Below are 22,652 nucleotides of genomic sequence, written 5' to 3' on the forward strand. Positions count from 1 at the left end.
AAATCCTTTGCCCATTTTTAAACAGAGTTGTTGGGTTTTATTGTTGTTGGGTTGTAGGGGTTCTTTACACTTTCAGCATAGCAATCCCTTACATATATGATATGTAAATCTTTCTCCCATTCCACCATTTGCCTTTTCACTTTGCCTGTAAATGACCATTTCTCTGGCTATAAAATTGAAGGATATTACTTTCTATCAGCACTGAAAATACTACTTTGTTGTCTTTTGGGATGTTTTTGTTGGTAAGAGGTAGTCACGTACAGATGTGAGAGTTGGATCATAAAGAAAGCTGAGCACCAAAGAATTGATGCTTTTGAACTGTGGTGTTGGAGAAGACTCTTCAGAGTCCCTTGGACTGCATGGAGATCCAACCAGTCTATTCTAAAGGAAATCAGTCCTGTATATGCATTAGAAGGACTGATGCTGAAGCACCAATACTTTGGCCACCGGATGGGAAGAACTGACTCATTGAAAAAGACCCTGATGCTGGAAAAGGTTGAAGGCGAGAAGGGGATGACAGAGGATGAGATGGTTGGATGGCATCACTGACTTGATGGACATGAGTTTGAGCAAGCTCTGGGAGTTGGTGATGGACAGGGAGGCCTGGAGTGCTACAGTCCGTGGGGTCACAGAGTCCGACAGGACAGAGCAAGTGAACTGAGAGGAAGTCAGCCGCCAGTCTGATTAGTGTTCCTTTGGTAATTTGATTTCTATCTCTGGAATCTGAAAAATCCTAGATTTTTCTCTTTATTCTAAATATTTAATAGTTTCACTACTCTGTGTCTAGGTTTCAAGGACTTAAGTCTTTCTTCAATTCTTCAACCCAGGAAGGACCCTGAGTCAGTGACTGGCCAAAAACTAATGCAAAAACTAATCCTATCACCATAAAACCTGAGACTGCAAGCCAGTGGCAGAACAGTCCTCCTGGGTTCCCCTACCCTCCTATTCCCCTCCAATAAAGTCTCTTGCTTTGTAAGCACGTGTGTTTCCTCCGACAATTCAATTCCCAGTGTTAGACAAGAGCCCACTTTGAGGCCCTGGAAAGGGTCCTCCTTCCTACAACAATTTAGTTCTAAACTTACGAGTTTGTGGGTTTTTTCTTCTTCAGTCTTTCACATTTACAGCTCCATGGCTTCCATAGACCCCTCTAATAGTTTCACAGCTGCCTTGAGCTGCCCTTATTCTTCCCCAGCCCTCAGCTCAGAACCAGAACCCAAAATGGTGTTTTTTGGAGTTGCTAGCCAGCAATAGGAACGCGGGGCTGGGGGGGGGGGGGGGGGGCGGGGGGGGCGGACCTCTGTGGATGCGGTCCTCAAGCAGCTGGCCCTGATCCAGGATGGGAAAGCAGCCCGTTGTCCACCAGGCTCTGCTGAAGGCCACGATCCCCAGGGAAAGAGGAATCACAAGTTGGGGTACCAGGGAGTCATCTTGGCTGGGACATGATCTGGCCTGCACCAGAACATGAGTCTCAGGGCCAAACAGGCGTTGTCCATCTGCTTGAACCGCTGAAGAAAGGCCTGCGTTATCAGGGAGTGAAGAATGTCCACACCTTAGGTGGGGACGAGTACCTCCCCTCCCTCGGCGATAAGGGCCATCCCCGGGCCAAGGTTATGCCAACTCACTTCAGGATCTTGTCTCCCCCGAAACCTGCAGTAAGTGATACCTGTAGGCGCGTCTATGCCCACAGTTATTGTTTAGCAGTACTCGCCAGTTATAAACAGGAAACTTCAGGAGCCTTCGGGCAGTGGCGGGGGGGAGGGGGGGCCTATCCCCGGTTCACAATTCAACCCTAAACCCGAGTTTCAAATCAGATTGACTACACGGGGCCGTCCTAAACCACACGCACCTACGATTTCCACCTGAAATACGAGCAAATTACTTCAAAGCGCGGGAGTCCGGAATCGAGACGCACGCGGGGTTCTTGAGGCCGCAGTTTGGACGGAGGCCGTCCCGCTACAGCGAGCATCCCCGGGCCCCGTCCCGCCCAGCTGGTAGCTGGGAGGCGCCGCGAGCGCCTTCCAGTCACTTCCGCCGATGTTGCCCCGCCCCTTCCGCCGCCCGCCCGACAGACCACGCCCCGCCGGCGGCGGGCGCGGACGCAATGCGGGGCGGGGCGGGGTCGCGGCGGAGGCGGGGGCGGGGCGCGGAGCCGGGCGCCGAACCGCCGGGAGCGCCCAAGTAGCCACCGCCGCCGACACCCTCGGGGACCTGGCGCGCCCCGCCAGCCCGGGCCGGTGGGTGCCACGGCCGGCCGGCCGCGGAACATGGCGCCCTGTACGCTCTGGCGCTGCTGCCAGCGCACCGTGGGCTGGGTGCCTGTGTTGTTCATCACCTTCGTTGTCGTGTGGTCCTACTACGCGTACGTGGTGGAGCTGTGCGTGTGTGAGTACCGGGCGGGCAGCCCTCGGCCTCTCCTCAGCTTCCCCTGGCGCGGCCTCGGCGCGCCCGCGTGTGCGTCCGCCCGAGCCCGGCCGCGGGGCCCGCTTCGGCCCGGGGGTCTCGGGACAGTGTCCGGCTTCTGAGATGGAGGGAGCGGCGCCCCTGGCCTGGCCTCTCTGCCCGGCTGTTCGTGGAGTTGCCGTGCCCTCCGCCGGGGTTCCGAGGGCTCTTCTCGCCCGGGCCCTGGGACGCGGGCGGAGCCGCCGCGGGTGCGAACCCGAGGTCCTGGCTCAGCCGCCGGCAGCTCCTGCCGCTCCTTCCCGGAAACTCGGGGCCGGCGACTTCGAGCTACTGGCGACCCCGGCCCCGGGGTCCCCCAGAACTACCCAGTCCGTCGCGAGCGCACAGCTGCCTGAGGGCCCTCGGGGTGCACTTTCTGGGGAGCCCCGGCACCGGGCTGGGTGCCGGCGGCGAGAACGGGGGGACGACGCGGCACCCGCTCCCCGCGGCGTCCTGCGCCCCGAAGCGCAGATGCGGACCCGCGCGGGCGAGCTCGCGTGTAATAACTTGGTTAAAACAGCATTCTTACGAGGCAGAGACCGCTTTGGCTCAGAAGGTTTGAGGGAAGGTTTTGAAACAAACATGTCCACTTTCAAGAAAGTTGTTTCGTACTTGTGAAACATTTAATTCCTGCAAGTAGATCCAGAATAAATTAGTTGTGAAATACATATCAAACAGTAATGGAGTTCGTCTGTTGAATGTGATTTGTTTAGTTTTGTCCTTTTGGTACCAAAATGTTTGCCGTAAAGGATGTTCGAATCCATTATAAAATTGACTAGCTTTAGGCATTTCTTAAAGCTACTTCTTCCAGAAAGTGATCATGATCACAGGATTCTCATCAGCTTGTGGTGAGACTTTCCCTCACTCAGTGCTCTGAGGTAGGCATTTATTTATTCCAAAAGTTGGACCAGTCTTACTCAGTTCTGTCAGAAGATAATTCCCTCCTTCTCCCCATTCCATTGGGATTTTGAAGGTTCTGAAGCTTTACTTGAAAATGTGCGTTTATGTTGAAATTGCACATTTAACCTACAGTTATAAAAAATACCAAAAGGTGATATCAAACATGAAAGGAACATGAATGTGTACTGGTAGGGATAAAAGGAACTTTTTATCTTTCTCTCCTTTAATCTTGGTGTCTCTTAGCATATAGATGTCCCTACCTACAGATGGAGGAATGAAACTGAGCAATAGGCCCTTTGGTTGGGCACATGATTGTTGAGTACCTGCAGGAAAGTGACCCACATCTTTCCACTCTGCATGTAAATTTAGTGAGCTAGCCAGGGTCCCTGGAACTGTGATTGTTTGGTCCATAATGGGGAGTTGGGGCGGGGCTAAGCACTTGCCCTTATAGGAGATCAGTAAGACTTTAGACCCACCTTTTAGAGATCACACCCCAGCATTTCAAGTTAAAACATTGTGCAACAACTGAGGCCCAGTGCTTGGCAGAATTTTCAAATACTCAGTGGATTAAAGGTCTTACACAGAGCCTGCATTTACTACCAGTCTTGAACTGGGGGAGCTTTGGGGATGTCTGCAGTGTCACTGGACTTAATGGGGGAGCATAAACACTATCATATTGAACCTGTCCTTTAAACCACTTGTGTATAATCCGTGTTTTCATAAGCACAGATTGTCCTACTGATATATACCAATGTTTAACTTTGTAGAAGCTTTAAATCGAGTGAGTGTGAGTTTTACCTAAAATGCTGTTTCAGTAATGTTTACAGGATTTTGTTTCTGGTGTTCTTTAGCCAACTACATGGGAGAGAATGATGATAATTGTATCTTAACACATGTTAATTTATATAGTCCTCATAATGACAAAAGTTAAGTGATTTGTGCAGGGTCATACAACTAGTAAATGGCATAACCAGAATTGGAACTCCAGTGGTTTGGCTCCAGAGTCCCTGCTTTTATATTTTAACTACTGTGCAAGACTAGTGTACTTGATTATCCGGATCTAGACAATCGGCAGATTTCATTCTTATCTGTAATTATTTATATAAAGTAGTTTTCTCCTGAAAGGTAGCAGCTGAAGGTTGCTAAATACCTCAGACAGTAAAAAGGCGTGGCCCACTGAAGGGCATTTGAAAAAATAAATTGTTTATGAGAAGCCCTTGTTCCAGCCCAGCTTCTGTATCTTCTTAATTTTGTAGTTCCACACACACACACACATACCGAAGTAGTGGTAGGAATAATATTGCGGGTAAACTTGAGTAGTAAGTGATGCATCTGAGATGGCCCTCACAGGGTGATAAGCAGAGAAGTAACAGTGGAGTAGTAATGTTGGTCCTTGATTTTAAATAAGCTGAAATTCTTTGATTTTCCCTCAAGGCTAATATTTGAGCATTCGAAGTTAGCTGTGCCTGGATTGACCAACTTTTCCAGTTTGGTCGAGCTGGTTATTTGCGGGGGAGGTGCTAATACAGGTTCCCCAGACTTTATCAGGTTGTTTGGAGCTGTTAGCAGTAGATGTGTAACTCTTATTTGGCGTTTAGAGGATCTGAGAGTTTAAAGAGATTTTAGAGATGGCCTAATTCAGTCTCTTTATTTTTCTTCTGAGAAAACTATTAGTTGGAAGAGCTATATGGTTTGTCCAAGGACAGATGTTCCTTTTTACCTTTTTTCAGAGAGAATATGTAGGATAGAACTGTAACCTCTGGGTCTACATATCTAATAATTCCTATGTCTCCTGTGTAATTTCTTCAGAGACAAGATAAATAGCTTAAACATCAACATTGAGCACACTGTCTCCACACAGTTGATTCCAACATATTCTATTGATTTCAAAAGAACCAGCTTTTGATTTCACTTATTTTTCTGTTTTGTTTTTTTTTTTCTATTTTCTATTTCATTGATTTCTTATCTGATATTTCCCTTTCACTTTGGGTTTAACTTGTTCTTTTTCTAGTTTCTGAATTTAAAAATTGGATTGATTTGAGCCCTTTTTTAGGTGTTTACTGCCATATACTTATCCCTAAATACTGCTTTATTCACATCCCATGAATGTTGATATATTGTATTTTCATTTTCATTCACTTAAAATTATTTTCTGGTTTCAGTTTTCACTTCATAAGGATGCTCTTTGGTTTGCAGTTACTTGGGGATTTTTTCTTTTTGTTACTGATTTCAAACTTAATTCCATGTGGTCAGAGAATATACCTTGTATGACTTGTCCTTTAAAAATGTGTTCAGGCTTGCTTTATGGCCCAGAATGTGGTCAGCCTTGGAAGTGTTTCATGTGCATTTCAGAAAAATGTATTCTGTATTCAGCAGTGTTAATTTTGCTGTTTGTGCTGGGTATTCTATTATGTCATAATGCTCCATAAAGGTGAATTAAGGCAGGTTGGTTGATAGTGTGGTTCAAATCTTCTGTATTCCTGCTGATTTTCTATTTGTTCTAACAATTAATTACTCAGAGAGGTATAAAATAATAATTGGATTTGTCTCTCATAGTTCTCTCAGTTTTTGCTTTATGTATTTTGCAGCTCTGTAATTTAGCACATGTGATATTTTTGGATTGTTGTGTCCTCTTCATGAATTGACTCTCTGTTATTATGAAATGACTTATTCCTGGTGATATTGTTTGTTTTGAAATCTACTTTGGCAGATATTAACATGTCCATTGATGTTTCTTTTGATTAGTATTAGCATGGTATGTCCTTTTACTTTAATTTAACCTGTTTACTTTAATCTTTATACTTAAAATGCATTTCTTATAAGCAGCATATCGTTGGGTCTTGCTTTTTTAACCTAGTCTGAAAATACTTGCCCTTTTCTTTTTTTGAATTGAGATATAATTGACATATAACATTCATTTCAGATGTCAGCATAATGATTTAAGGTACGCATGTATTGCAAAGTGGTCATCACAAGATTAGTCAACATTCATCACGTTATATAGTTATAAATGTGTTTTCCCTGTGATGGGAACTTTTAAAATTTATTCTCGGGGACTTCCTGGCAGTCCAGTGGTTAAGAATCTGCCTTGCAATTCAGGAGATGTGGGTTTGATCCCTGGTCAGGGAACTAAGATCCCACATGCTATGGAGCAACTAAGCCCACGTGTAACAACTAGCGAGCCTGTGTGGTACAACTACTGAGCCCACATGCTCCAGAACCCGCACACCTCAACTAGAGAGTCCATGTGCCACAATGAAAGACCCCCCCTTGCCATAACTAAGACCTGATGTGTTCAAATAAATAATAAAATATTTTTAAAAAATAAAATTAACTCTCATAGCAACTTTCAAATGTAACAGTACTCAGTGTGCTGTACAATCTCTGCCTTTTAATTGGCTTGTTTTGACCATTTTAATGTGGTTGTTGATGTGGGTAACTTTAAGTCTTATTGCTTATTTATTTTTAAAAGTCTGTCCTAAAATATTTGAATAAGTAAACAAATCTTATCTGTTTAACTATGTAGTTACCATTTCTAGTATATCTCATTCTTTTTATAGATCTGTATTTCCAACTCCTTATTGCACAATTCAGACTTAAAGAAAGTAGGGAAAACCACTAAATCATTCACGTATGACCTAAATCAAATCCCATACAGTCATACAGTGAAAGTGACAAATAGATACAAGAGATTAGATCTGATAGACAGAGTGCCTGAAGAACTATGGATGAAGGTTCGTGATATTGTACAAGAGTCAGGGATCAAGACCATCCCCAAGAAAAAGAAATGCAAAATGGTTGTCTGAGGAGGCCTCACAAATAACTGAGAAAAGAAGAGAAGCGAAAGGCAAAGGAGAGAAGGAAAGATATACTCATTTCAATGCAGAATTCCAGAGAATAGCAAGGAGAAATAAGAAACCTTCCTCAGTGATCAATGCAAAGAAATAGAGGAAAACAACAGAATAGGCAAGACTAGAGATCTCTTCAAGAAAAGCAGAGATACCAAGATTTGATGCAAAGATGGGCACAATAAAGGACAGTATGACCCTAACAGAAGCAGAAGATATTAAGAAAAGGTGGCAAGAATACACAGAAGAACTATACAAAAAAGATTTTCATGACCCAGATAACCACAATGGTGTGATCACTCACCTAGAGCCAGACATCCTGGAATGCAAAGTCACGTGGGCCTTAGAAAGCATCACTATGAGCAAAGCTAGTGGAGGTGATGAAATTCCAGTTGAGCTATTTGAAATCCTAAAAGATGATGTTGTGAAAGTGCTGCACTCAATATGCCAGCACATTTGCAAAACTCAGCAGTGGCCACAAGACTGGAAAAGGTCAGTTTTCATTCCAATCCCAAAGAAAGGCAATGCCAAAGAATGTTCGAACTACTGCACAACTGCGCTCATCTCACATGCTAGCAAAGTAACGCTCAAAATTCTCCAAGCCAGGCTTCAAAGATACATGAACCATGAATTGCCAGATGTTCAAGCTGGATTTAGAAAATGGAGAGGAGCCAGAGAGCTAATGGCCAACATCTGTTGGATCACTGAAAAAGCGAGAGAGTTACAGTAAAACATCTACTTCTTTGTCAACTGACTTCTATGCCAAAGCCTTTGACTGTGTGAATCACAACAAACTGGAAAATTCTGAAAGAGATGGGAATACCAGACCACTTTACCTGCCTCCTGAGAAATCTGTATGCAAGTCAAGAAGCAACAGTTAACAACATGGAACAACAGACTGGTTCCAAGTCAGGAAAGGAGTACATTAAGGCTGTATATTGTCACCCTGCTTATTTAACTTATATGCAGAGTATATCATGCAAAATGCTGGGCTGGATGAAGCACAAGCTGGAGTCAAGATTGCCAGCAGAAGTATCAATAATCTCATGATACGCAGATGGCACCACCCTTATGGCAGAAAGTGAAAAAGAACTACAGAGCCTCCTGATGAGAGTCAAAGAGGAGAGTGGAAAGTTGGCTTAAAACTCAACGTTCAGAAAACTAAGATCATGGTATCTGGTCCCATCATTTTATGACAAATAGATGGGGAAGCAATGGAAACAATGAGAGACTTTATTTGGGGGGGAGGGGAGCTCCAAAATCACTCCAGATGGTGACTGCAGCCTTGAAATTAAAAGATGCTTACTCCTTGGAAGAAAAGCTATGGCCAACCTAGACAGCATATTAAAAAGCAGAGACTTTACTTTGCCGATAAAGGTCCTTCTGGTCAAAGCTGTGATTTTCCAGTAGTCGTGTGAATGTGAGAGTTAGACTGTAAAGAAAACTGAGCGCTGAAGAATTGATGCTTTTGAACTGTGGTGTTGGAGAAGACTCTTGAGAGTCCCTTGGACTGCAAGGAGATCAAACCAGTCAATCCTAAAGGAAAGCAGTCCTGAATATTCATTGGAAGGACTGATGCTGAAGCTCTAATGCTTTGGCCACCTGATGGGAAGAGCCAACTCATTGGAAAAGACCCTGATGATGGGAAAGATTGAAGGCAGGAGGAGAAGGGGACGACAGAGGATGAAAAATGGTTGGATGGCATCACTGACTCAATGGACATGAGTTTGAGTAAGCTCTGGGAGTTGGTGATGGACAGAGAAGCCTGGTGTGCTGCAGTCCATGGGGTCACAAAGAGTCAGACATGACTGAGCGACTGAACTGGCTGATGTCCAGCTGGTGCCATTTTCACCTGCCTGAGGGCTTCCTTTAACATTTATTGTAATACAAGTCAGTTGGTGATAAATTGTTTCTGTGGTTAAGAATCTACCTTTCAGTGCAAGGGACATGGGTTCAATCCCTGGTCAGGGAACTGGATCCCACATGTCTCAGAGCAACTGAGCCCAAGCACAGCAACTAAAGAGAACCTAACTACAATGAAAGATCCTTCATGCCACAACTAAGACCCAACAAAGCCAAAAATAAATACTTTAAAAATGCCAAAAATACTTTATTCATTTGCAATGATTTTTTTTTAGACAACTTACCAAGTTATGCTTCCCTGATAGGTCAGTTGATAAAGAATCTGCCTGCAATGTAGGAGACCCCGGTTTGATTCCTGGGTTGGGAAGATCCCCTGGAGAAGGGATAGGCTACCCACTCCAGTATTCTTAGGCTTCCCTTGTGGCTCAGCTGGTAAAGAATCCGCCTGGAATGCAGGAGACCTGGGTTCAGTCCCTAGGTTGGGAAGATCCCCTAGAGAAGGGAAAGGCTACTCACTCCAGTATTCTGGCCTAGAAAATTCCATGAACTGTATAGTCCGTGGGGTCACAAAGAGTCAGACATGACTGAGCAATTCTCATTTCAGTAAACCAAGTTATGCAGTCATTACAGCCATCCATTTTTATTACATTTTTTTATCACCCCAGTCAGAGCCCTTGTGTCCATTGTGGTTAGTTTCTGTTTCCATCCAGTCCCAGGTGACCACTAATCACCTTTCCATCTCTGTGTGCTTTTTCTAGATATCTCATATGATTGAAGTCAAACAGTAAATGGTCTTTTGTGTCTGGTGTCTATTACATTTTTTGAGGTTTATCTGCATTGTAGTGTATATCAGTATTTCTCCCCATTATCTACTTCACATTCAAATTTGAATTTTTCTAAAATTCAGTTTATTTAAAAATATATTTCCAGTAAGCCTCCACAAATCACTTGTGCATTGAATTATACTATAAATAAAAACCATGCACTTTATTACATTTAAGTATATTAAAAATCCTGCTTTTAAGATTTATAGTATGATTGGCTCCTGACCATCTTTGTATCCACTAGAGAACCTAGTTACTAGTAGACTTTCAATAAATAGTGCTCAACTGAATGGAAATATTCTTAAAAAGTTAAGAATATGGAAGAGGTACTGGACAACTTAGAAACCAGGTCAGACTATTTAGAAGAACAAAATTATGCCCTAGTCATGTAGATAAAACTTTCCTTCTCTTCTGGTCACTTCCAGTTTGTGGCAAAGAAGACTTTGTGTGCTAAACTCCAGCCTCTAATATCTGTCTACTTGACATCTCTGTTGTTATATCTTATCGGCTTATCATCCAAAAGAAAACTTGTCAGACTTATCAACAAAAACAAAACTCAAAATTTTGAGGTTTTTTCTCTCTCCCTAACTGTTCCTCATATCTTAGCTCAGTAAATAGCAGTTTCATCCTTTGAGTTCCCTGGTTGAAAAGTCATTCTACATCCCACTGATCAACAAATGTTGTCATTACCTGTATCACAATTCAGTTGCTTCTCACCACTACTACTGCAGGTGTATTCAAGCCACTATGATCTCAGTCTCGTGAAAAATATGGCCACAGTAATTCACACTTCCTCCCAAGAAATGGAGCCTATTTGCCCACCAGTGAATCCGGGCTGGCTTTATACTTGCTGTGACCAGTAAAACATGGTGGGAGTGATGGGTGAGAGCTGGAGCCTCAACCTCAGGTGGTCCATGGGCTCCTCAGCATTAGGGATGAAATTGTTCATTCCCTACTGGTGGTGCAATAAAGAGGATTTGGGAAGAATTCAAAATGACTGTACTGTTTTAAAAAGTGAAAAGCACAGATGGTAAGAATTAAAGGATTTAAATACAGATGACCAACATACAAAAGATGCTCAACATCACTAATTATCAGAGAAGTGAAAAATGAGAACTGGGCTTCCCTGGTGGTTCAGTGGTAAAGAATCTGCCTGCCAACGCAAGAGATGTGGGTTCGATCCCTCACCTCATACTGGTCAGATGGTCATCATCAAAAAGTCTACAAACAACAAATGCTGGAGAGGGTGTGGAGAAAAAGGGAACCTCTTACATGTTGGTGGGAATTGATACAGCCACTGTGGAGAACAGTATGGAGGTTCCTAAGAAACTAAAAATAGATCTACCATGTGACCCAGCAATCCCACCACTAGGCATACACCCTGAGAAAACCATAATTCAAAAGGACACCTGTACCCCTGTGTTCATCGAAGCACTGTTTACAATAGCCAGGACATGGGACAACCTAAATGTCCAATGACGGGTGAATGGATAAAGAAAATGTGGAACATGTATACAGTCGAACATTGTTCAGCCACTAAAAAGAATGAAATAAGGTCATTTGTAGATGGTGTGGGTGGACCTACAGTCTGTCATACAGAATGAAGTAAGTCAGAAAGTGTTAGTCACTCAGTTGTGTCCGATTCTTTGCGACCCCATGGACTGTGGCCCGCCAGGCTCCTCTGTCTATGGAATTCTCCAAGCAAGAATACTGGAGTGGGTTGCCATGCCCTCCTGCAGGGGAGCTTCCCGACCCAGGGATCTATCCCGGGTTTCTTACGTCTCCTGCATTGGCAGGCATGCTGTTTACCTCTAATGCCACCTGGGAAGCAACAGTCTTTTATCGTGTGTCTCCCTCCTCACTTCATCCCTGTCCTGTCACCCTGAACATATCCTCCACGAAGTGGCCAGAATGAGCCCTTTAAGATGGATACCAGACTCGTCACTCCTCTGATGAAAATCGTGACTGGCTTCCTCTCTTGCTCAGTGACACTCCTGACCGTGGCCTCTTCCCCAGTGACATAACTTCCTCTCCACTCTTCCTTTCAGCTGTTCTCCAGCTGCCAGGCTGGCCCCCTTGCTATACCATGTTTCTTGTTAGTGAGCTCAATACCTTACTGAGCCTGTCTGAGTTTGCTCCTGTGCTGTAAAATGGAAGTAGTGTCTCTTACTACTGTCATGGGAAGTCCTCAACAGAGTAGGCTTTCAGATGTTACTGGGGCTAGGGAGAAGACTTAAATGGCCACTGGCATACTTTTTTTTGCCTTCCCTTTTCTGGCAAGAAGTTGTTTTGTTTTTTGCTTTGCAATTCTTAGAGTGACGTTTCCCCTCACTGCTCCCCGCCGCCCCAAGCCCACACATAGCCTGAAGTAAGTGAAGGAGCACATTCTCACAGATTTTTTTAACTGCTGCATTTGAAGATGATGTTGCACAGTAAGTTCCTGTTTTCGAGCTGTTGGTCATGTTGGGAGCGTGAGTGTGGGGGGGTGGTTGTCTGGGAGAGGGGGCCTCCACACCGTGCCACCTGGGGCTTCATGAGGATTAACGCCTGAGACTTTGCTGTAAGCCTGTCAGCTGCACAGATTTAGATGTGCTGACACACGCAGCACATCATCTTGAGCAGATGGGCGCCTACACCTAAATGAGTGGAAGAGTCACGAGCAATGGTGACTCTGGTTTCATGAAGACAGGAGACAGACCCACAGGTCTTGAGGATAAAAATTGTTTTTAAAACATGATTGATCTCTGTTCTCTCACTCTTCCCAGTGCTGCGTTACTACTCACTCATGTGAACTTTGGCTCACCCAGTTGGAGTCATAGGAAAAATAGTTTTTATTAACATACTAGTTGAACAAACATGAGCTTATTAAAGGTGAAGTCTTCAGGGCTGCTGCTTAAACTATTGCGAGGAAAGCCTATCATCAGCACCTGAAGGACCTAGTGCCGACAGCCCAGGGTGTTAGCAGCGTGTGCCTGGTGTCAGTATTGAGAAAGGAGCGAGGGGCCATGACCCTGGCCGGCGTGATGTATTTGTGTTCATTGGCCTCCATATTGCACACACTCCAAGAAGCCACAGGGAATCTTCTGAAGCCTGAGGCAAAGTGCTCACTCCTCTGTGCTCCAGCGGCTTCCTCCCTCGCTCTTTATGAAATCCAGAGATGCCTGTAGCCCGGGAGGCCCTGGTGCTGCTGACTCATCCCTTCCTTTGCTCCTTCTGCCTCAGCACTGCAGCCTCCTTGCATTGGTCAGGCCTTGCAGGGTCCCACCTGAGAACTTTGTACCGACTGTTCCTTCTGCCTGGAGTGCTGTCCTCCCCATCCACATCCTAGTTTCATCTTGGTTTCTTCTCAGAGAGCCCCCATCAAAGTGGCTTTCCTGACCACCCTTGTGAGTGGTCAGGAAAGCATGGAAGCAGTACTTCCTCTTTCATTCTTCCCTGACCCTGCTGTGTTTCCTCATAGCACTTATTAATCCTTGATGTGCAGTCATTTGTGTTTCTCTCCTGAGTCGTGTTCCGGAACGGAACATAGGCCCTCTGTAATGTGTACTCGATAGATGCATCGAATGAGTGAATTGACTGTGTTGCTGCCATTTGCCTTGCTAGTGCAAGAGGGAGAACTGGGATGTATTCACATAGTAGATGACCCACAATTTCAAATACACACACTGTCCTGACCTTAGAAACGTCTCTGTTAGTTCAGCAATGTAACAAACGTCGAATGCTTACAGTGTTCCTGGTACTGTATTGAGGCTGGAAATTCAAAAATGGGTAAATGCACATGGTCAGATCCATTTGGACTTTACACAACAGTCTCTGTCTTCACTACCACAGTGCTCACCTGCACATTACTCATTTGAAGAAGTCCTGCTGTAACAGTATCCAACTATTTAATCCAGTATTTTTCTATATTCTTTTTGCCTTAGAATTCTTTCATGGAACATCTGTTTAAATCCTTTTAGACTTAGACAGTTGTTGACGTTCGGGAAAGCTCCCTTAGTGGTGATGAGGGTGGTGAGAGATGAAAACTGAAGAGGCATGTACCTCTGAAGGAAGTGGTGTTACCGGTAGATCTGAAGGGTGGTTATTGATTCCTTCTACTGTGTTACTAAATTGTATTAATACACTTAGGAAGAAAAATCATTATTCTGTAGGTGCCAAAAAGATGTTTAAAAATCCACTATCCGTTCCTGAATAGAAACACACATGGAATAGGAGTAAATGGATACTTTTCAAACAGAATTGCACACACAAGAATGCTTAATCAGTTTGCACTAAAACCGCAGTAAATACTTATCACTAGGTCCATTGCTGTGTAGCTTGTATTGGCAAAACCAGGTACCCCATTCAGTCAAGAGAGAATCATTAGAAACAGCAGACACTGGAAAGAGAGAAAGCTATTTCTACCGCAAACAGTTGACAGTATACATTGAAAAGCCAAGGGTCTCAGTAACAACAGAACACCTAAATGGAACTGAGTAAAATGGCAGGGTATGAAATTAGCAAACAGTACTCAATACTTTGTATATATACACAATAATGAATAATTGAAAGTATGGTCAAAGAGAAGTCTCCATTCCCAAAAACATCAAAAAGATGAAATACTTAAGAATAAACTCAAGAAAAATGTCAGGTCTATAGGAGGAAAACATTCCTGAAAAATATAAAAGTAGTTTTGAACAAATGAAAAGATATTTCATATTTCACATTCATGAAAAGAGTAACTTGGCATTACAGAGATTTCAGTTCTCCCCAAGTTAATGTATAAATTCCAGTCCCAATAAAGTTGTTTTTTAAAATTTTTCTGGCACTAGACAAATTGATCCTAAAGGTCACATGGAAAAATGAAATAAGAACAACCAGGACACCCCTGGAAGAGTGATAAAGAGGCCACACCTTAACCTGAGTGTTAAGCCACAAATGTCCATAATTAAAACTGAGAGCAGGGGGTGTAAATGAGAACTTTCTCTACCTTTTGTTCAGTGTTGCTATGAACCTAAAGTCTGTTATAAAAATTGTGTTCCAGTTGTATGGTATGATGTGTGGACAGACATACTAGGCAATGGAACAAGTAGAAAGTCCAGAAATAATTACAGAAATTTAGAATGAAGCATCTGCTCAAATTACAGAAGAGAAGGTGGGACAACTGGATAGATATTTGATAAGAGATAAAGTCAGATCTGTATCTCACACTGTATTCCAAGATAAACTACAAATGGATAAAATCTTATTTTTTCTTTCTTTTTTTATATTGTACACTTTTTATTTTAAAATAATTTTAGACTTGTGAAAAATAGTACAAAGAATATCCCTTTATCCTTCATGAAGATTCCCTAAAGGTTATCATTTGCTACATGCTTTATCATTTATTTATTCTGTCTCTGAAATATCTGAGAGTAAGTTGCAGACCTCATGTCCCTTTGTAAATACGTCAGTATTAGGGGCCTCCCAGTGGCTCAGCGATAAAGAATCCACCTTCAGTGTAGGAGACGAGGGTTCGATCCCTAGGTTGGGAAGGTCCCCTGGATGAAGGCACAGCAACCCACTCCAGTATTCTTGCCTGGAGAATCCCATGGACAGAGGAGCCTAGTGGGCTACAGTCCATAGGGTCGCAGAGTCGGACATGACTGAAGTGACTTAGCACACACACATAAATGCATGTCGGTGTAATGTGCTAAGAACAAGAATGTCTTGGTCTGTTCAGGCCCCTATAACAGGATACCATAGACTGGGCGCCTGTAAACATTTCTCACGCTTATGGAGGCTGGAAGTCCTGGATCAAGGTGCCAGCAGGGATCTGGTAAGAACGCACTTCTTGGTTTGGCCATCTTTTCACTGTTTTATCAATATGATGGAAGGAGTGAGGGATCGCACTCTCAGTTGGACACAGATCCCATTCCTGAGTAATCACTTCCTGAAGGCCTAGCTTTCAGACACCATCACACTGGGCATCAAGATTTCACATAGGAATTTTGGGGAACACAGACATGCAGTCTTTAGCAGAGAACAGTCTCTTACATAATCAGAGTTATCAGAATCAGGAAATAAGCATGACAAAATGCTTCTCTTTGATCTGTAAGCCTCACTGGGACTTCCCCAGTGTCCCACTGAACACTTGTTCTGATCCACAGGCCAGGCCAGTTAACACTTTCCAGTCAGCTGTCAACTCTCTGTAGTGTCCTTTGATCTGTGGTTTAGCTTTATGTATCATGACCATGACATTTTTGAAGAGTACAGGCTTCTTGTGTATAATGTCCCTCAGGTAGGTTTGACATTTCCTCGTGTATATGTTTTTAGCATGAATCAGATCAATCACTCAGTCGTGTCCGACTCTTTGCGACCCCATGAATCGCAGCACGCCAGGCCTCCCTGTCCATCACCAACTCCCGGAGTTCACTCAGACTCACGTCCATCGAGTCAGTGATGCCATCCAGCCATCTCATCCTCTGTTGTCCCCGTCTCCTCTTGCTCCCAATCCATCCCAGCATCAGAGGCTTTTCCAGTGAGTCAACTCTTCACATGAGGTGGCCAGAGTACTGGAGTTTCAGCTTCAGCATCTTTCCTTCCAAAGAAATCCCAGGGCTGATCTCCTTTAGAATGGACTGGTTGGATCTCCTTGCAGTCCAAGGGACTCTCAAGAGTCTTCTCCAACACCACAGTTCAAAAGCATCAATTCTTCGGCACTCAGCCTTCTTCACAGTCCAACTCTCACATCCATACATGAATACCATGAATATCATGTTAGCATGAATACCACAAAAGAAATGCTGTGTCATTGGTTGTACTGTTTTGCTATGCTATGCTAAGTCACTTCAGTCGTGTCCGACTCTGTGCGACCCCATAGACGGCAGCCCACCAGGCTCCCCTGTCCCTGGGATTCTCCAGGCAAGAACACTGGAGTGGGTTGCCATTTCCTTCTCCAATTTATGAAAATGAAAGTCAAGTCACTCAGTCGTGTCCAACTCTTAGCGACCCCATGGACTGTAGCCCACCAGGCTCCTCCGTCCATGGGATTTTCTAGGCAAGAGTACTGGAGTGGGGTGCCATTGCCTTCTCCGTGTACTATCTTAGAGACTGTTTATTTTGGTCATCACTTAAGGTGGTATCACCAAGTTTTCCTATAAAGGTATAGTTTTTCCTTGTAATTAACAAGTATTCTGGAGACTTCCCTGGTGGTCCAGTGGTTAAAGGTCCACCTTTTCAATTCCAGGGATCCAGGTTTGATCCCTGTTTGGAGAACTAAGATCCCACATACCGTGGAACAACTTGGCCCACACACCACAGCCTGAGAATCCCTGTGCCTCAAAGAAAGCCCATGTACCGTAACAAAGGTCCTGAGTGCTAGGCTAAGACCCAGTGCAGCCAAATGAGTAAGTATTCTGGTAGACCCAGACAACCCCCACACATCCCTCTTTGAGGAAAGACTTGGTCAATTGTGGTGAGTCCGGTCAGCTCTTTGAGCATGACTCGGCTCACCCAGGGTCACAGCCATCCTGGGCCATGGATGACACGAGAGCACCCTGCCTGTGTCCAAGGCCTGGACAGGCCTGCCCCTCAGGGAGACCTCCCTCATGTTCTTTCACGTGTGTTGTTCCCTCATGAGTTTCTTGCACCCCAGACTGTCTCAGCAGCTGATTCTAGAGAACCCAGCCTAAGATAGGTATCTCTGTGGGAAAATCTGTTCACAATTACTTGGACTTATTTTTTTTTTTATCATCTCTTGAGGATTCTTGCTTGGAACAAGTTACTGTGCTGGTTGCCAAATGGTGATTTTCTTTTAATTCTATGATTTCATCTGCATTTAATAGGATTCTACTGAAAGGAAGAGCTTTCCCTCCCCCTCATTCATTTATTTCACTCATTTATATCAGCATATTCTCACGGATTCTTCTTTTATGGGTTATAATCTGTCATTTATTTTGTTGCTCAAATTGTCCCAGTTTTAGCCAGTAGGAACCCTTGCAGTTTGGGTTCTGTGTCCTTTTGACATGTCCCCATCATTTTTCTTCCCTTATTTTCTGGTACCAAGAGATTTTTTTCAAGCTTATTTGATATTTCCTGCCCCTGGAACCTGCCATTTCAAAGTTGACCAAACCTGAATATTAAAAAATAAGAGCCTTCAACTACTAGGAAGAAACGTAGGTGGATGATCTTAAGACCAGGGAGTGAGGAAAACCTGTTTAGGGGAAAACAAAAAAATGGATGTGACAAAAACAGTTTACAGGGCAGGGGAAATGAAAATGGCTTATAAATATATGAGAACCTTCTTATCCTCATACACTAAAGGTTTGAAAATTCTTTATTGTAGAGAAACAGGTACCTCATGCACTGCTGGTAGGAGTTTTAAAATGGTACAGCCCCATAACAGGGATTTGGGGGAAAGCAGGCAGATTTGCTTTCGTCCAGTAATTCCACTCTTAGGAATCTACACTGAAGATAAACTTCCACCAGTAAACAACACATGCATAGGGTTATTCATTGCTGCACTGTTTGTAACAGCAGAAGATTTGAGACAACCCAGATGGCTATCAATAGAGGCCTCGTTGTATAACTGGAACACCCACACAATGGAATACCATGTGGTGCTCTAAAAAGCAAACAATGGTTATCTCTATGTACCAATGTGTAGTGATTTCTAGGGTATAAATGAAAACAGCAAGGATTGAAACGCAACATTCTAAAAACTTAAGATCATGGCATCCGTTCCCGTCACTTCATGGCAAACAGAAGGGGGAAAAGTGGATGCAGTGACAGATTTTATTTTCTTGGGCTCCACGATCACTCAGGATGGTGACTGCACCCATGAAATTAGACGTTTACTCCTTGGAAGGAAATCTATGACAAACCTAGACATCATATTAAAAAGCAGAGACATCTCTTTGCTGACAAAAATCCATATAGTCAAAGCTGTGGTCTTTCCAGTAGTGAGAATTGGACCGTAAAGAAAGCTGAGTGCTAAAGAATTGATGCTCTTGAATTGTGGTTCTGGAGAGAACTCTTGAGAGTCCCTTGGACAGCAAGGAGGTCAAGCCAGTCAATCCTAAAGGAAATTAACCCTGAATATTCATTGGAAGGACTGAAGCTGAATTTCCAATACTTCCCATCTGATGGGAAGGGCCAACTCATTGGAAAAGACCCTGATGCTGGGAAAGATCGAAGGCAAAAGAAGGGGGCGGCAGAGGATGAGATGGTTGGATGGCATCACCAACTCAATGGACATGAGTTTGAGCAAACTGGGAGATAGTGAAGAACAGGGAAGGCTGGTGTGCTGCAGTCCAAGGAGTCACAGAGTCAGACCCACCTTAGCGACTAAACAGCAACAACAAACCAGGATATAAAGGAAAAAATTAGAAATATGTACTTACTTGCTTATTTTGTTGAAAGAAATAGTGGAAGGATAAAACAGTAATAAAAATTATTACCTGGGATGAGGGAGTGAGGAATGATCTTGAGTACCTTTTTATATAATCTTAGCTTTTAAACATTAACATTTGTTATATATCCAAAATAAAACAAAGAGGAGGTATAAGGAAACTAAAATTCGAAATCACAAAACAAATGAACTTAATTTTTAAAAGTATTATAACTACACAGAAGAAAGAATTGTTTCAAGTGACTTTTGAACATAGTACTCCTTAGTTGCTTGTCATTTAAAGCCAAAACAGAATAAAACAAAACAAAACTTCAAAGAAATCTTAAACTAGTATGTAGTTTTTAAACTATTTTATGTATATTTTGGAGAAGGCGATGGCACCCCACTCCTACTCTTGCCTGGAAAATCCCATGGACGGAGGAGCTGGTAGGCTGCAGTCCATGGGGTCGAGAAGAGTCAGACACGACTGAGCGACTTCACTTTCACTTTTCACTTTCATGCATTGGAGAAGGAAATGGCAACCCACTCCCGTGTTCTTGCCTGGAGAATCCCAGGGATGGCGGAGCCTGGTGGGCTGCCATCTGTGGGGTCGCACAGAGTCGGACACGACTGAAGCGACTTAGCAGCAGCATGTATATTTTAGGATAAATTTAATAAATAAGTTAGGAACTGAGATTTTTATTGTGAAAGTAAAAAGATGCAAATATAATGCCAAAAAATTAAGAAAAACCAATGTTCTGTTTGAACTGGAAATATGAATATAAATATAAATGTATAACACTACTTCTAATATATAGTAGTATTTCTGTAATTCAAAGGGCCTAAAAGCAATGAAACGCCAGTAGCTATAAGCACCACTAGAATTCAAAGCTTGGTCTCTAAATGTCATTGAAAGGGGCTTCCCTGGTGGATTAGTAGTAAATAATCCAACTGCCAGTCAGGAGACATGGGTTTGATCCCTGGTCCGGGAAGATCCTACAAGCCGCCAAGCAACTAAGCCTGTGTGCTACAACTATTGAGCCTCTGCTCTAGAGCCCGGGAGCCACAGCTACTAAAGCCTGAGTGCCCTAGAGCCCTCGCTCTGCAACAAGAGAAACCACCACAATGAGAAGCCCACACACCACAGTTAGAGGGTAGCACCTGCTTGCTACAACTAGAGAAAAGCCGACATAGCAAAGACCCAGGACAGCCAAAAATAAATAAAATTATATTAAATATCATTAAAAGGAACCAGTGCCCCTTGGAGAAATGGCTAATGTCAGGTCCAGGGGAGGAGGATGTACGGTGAGCCCAGACATCTTGTGCTGTTTTAGGAAGTGCTCAGAGACCAACGAGGATGATTCAAGAGGCCAAGCTGAGATAATTTGAACATAGGAAATGAGTGTGGTTGATGACACATTGAGTAAATAAAATCTGTAAATTTCTGTATTGATATTCAAAAAGGGCAAAAGTAAAATTATTTGCTAATAATGGAGGTGAATATTATACCAAAATCTTGTTCTGAAAATGGGTAATTAAAGGGAAATAATTATATTTTTGTACTGCCTTTTTAGAATGACTTTAGTTCATCTCCAGTGAGGGAAAGCTTATTGCAGAATAATGCCAGCTTAAAAGTATGGAAATAAATAATACAAGTGTTTAATGGTGCTTTATTGACTATGCCAAAGCCTTTGACTGTGTGGATCACAAGAAACTGTGGAAAGTTCTGAGAGAGATGGGAATACCAGACCACCTGACCTGCCTCTTGAGAAATCTGTATGCAGGTCAGGAAGCAACAGTTAGAACTGGACATGGAACAACAGACTGGTTCCAAATAGGAAAAGGAGTACGTCAAGGCTGTATATTGTCACTCTGCTTATTTAACTTATATGTAGAGTACATCATGAGAAACGCTGGACTGGAAGAAACACAAGCTGGAATCAAGATTGCCAGGAGAAATATCAATCACCTCAGATACACAGATGACACCACCCTTATGGCAGAAAGTAAAGAGGAACTCAAAAGCCTCTTGATGAAAGTGAAAGTGGAGAGTGAAAAAGTTGGCTTAAAGCTCAACATTCAGAAAACGAAGATCATGCATCCGGTCCCACCACTTCATGGGAAATAGATGGGGAACCAGTGGAAAGAGTGTCAGACTTTATTTTTCTGGGCTCCAAAATCACTACAGATGGTGACTGCAGCCATGAAATTAAAAGATGCTTCCTCCTTGGAAGGAAAGTTATGACCAACCTAGATAGCATATTCAAAAGCAGAGACATTACTTTGCCAAGAAAGGTCTGTCTAGTCAAGGCTATGGTTTTTCCTGTGGTCATGTATGGATGTGAGAGTTGGACTGTCAAAGGGGCTGAGTGCCGAAAGAATTGATGCTTTTGATCTGTGGTGTTGGAGAAGACTCTTGAGAGTCCCTTGGACTGCAAGGAGATCCAATCAGTCCATTCTGAAGGAGATCAGCCCTGGGATTTCTTTGGAAGGAATGATGCTAAAGCTGAAACTCCAGTACTTTGGCCACCTCATGCGAAGAGTTGACTCATTAGAAAAGACTGATGCTGGGAGGGATTGGGGGCAGAAGGAGAAGGGGACGACAGAGGATGAGATGGCTGGATGGCATCACTGACTCGATGGACATAAGTCTGAGTGAATTCCAGGAGTTGGTGATGGACAGGGAGGCCTGGCGTGCTGCGATTCATGGGGTCGCAAAGAGTCGGACACGACTGAGTGACTGAACTGAACTGAATGGTGCTTTTCTAATTCTACAAAATAATAGGTTCAGGCCAGGCTTATCAGTGGATGTTAAAACCATTACGTGGAAAGTTTTAGGGGAAGAAGATATTCACATACCATTAACGTTTTACCCTACAAAACAATTTCATGATTGTCAAAGTGAGAAATGAACCTTTACAAAGGAGAAGCTTGAAGTCACTACGTCGCCAAGTGCCCAGGTATAGCATCACTGATGGTGACAGACTGGAATAGTGTGCCCACTGAAACATTTCCCTGTGCAGTACCTTGTCACTGCTGTCATCCACCCGCCATATTGCTCTCACCAGTGGCACTCGTGGAAAGTCCGTGCCAAGATGCATAACCAGACTTGAGAACTAAAGGCAGAGTGTCAAAAACAGTGCCAAAAGTATACCTAACCTCTGTGGGAAAGTTAGACCAACAGAAGGCATTTCATCATAAATTGTGGAGGCCAGAAGGAAGTGCCATGGCATTTCTCAAGTGTTAGAGGAGAACTGTCAACCCAGAATCCCACTTCCAGCAAAGGTTGTCTGTTAGAGATGTCAGCATCCCCTTCATCGTAAGTATCCAAAGCAAAAGCTGGATGAAGGAAGTAATACGGGTATCTCCTCACACGTTCTCACTTGTCAAGGAAGAAAGCTTTTTTTCCCATCATGACTTCTCCTTTAC

At 43.5% G+C, this 22,652-nt stretch overlaps 1 protein-coding gene across 7 annotated transcripts in view; it reads left to right on the top strand.

The window, feature by feature from the left end:
* The first annotated feature begins 2,070 nt into the window (after positions 1-2,070).
* ZDHHC20 (zinc finger DHHC-type containing 20) overlaps positions 2,071-22,652 on the top strand; it is a 59,225-nt gene continuing 38,643 nt past the window's right edge. For 2 of the 7 annotated variants that reach the window (XM_027557593.1, XM_027557594.1), the window contains exon 1: positions 2,151-2,382. In XM_027557593.1, the coding sequence (XP_027413394.1) occupies positions 2,265-2,382 (118 nt within the window). In that variant the 5' untranslated portion in view covers positions 2,151-2,264. Of the gene's footprint in view, positions 2,383-17,107; positions 17,242-22,652 lie in introns of those variants that run through there. The other 5 variants (XM_027557590.1, XM_027557596.1, XM_027557592.1 and 2 more) reach the window with 5 other exon arrangements.

The sequence above is a fragment of the Bos indicus x Bos taurus genome, chromosome 12, assembly GCF_003369695.1.
Source record: "Bos indicus x Bos taurus breed Angus x Brahman F1 hybrid chromosome 12, Bos_hybrid_MaternalHap_v2.0, whole genome shotgun sequence".
NCBI classification, from domain to species: domain Eukaryota; kingdom Metazoa; phylum Chordata; class Mammalia; order Artiodactyla; family Bovidae; genus Bos; species Bos indicus x Bos taurus.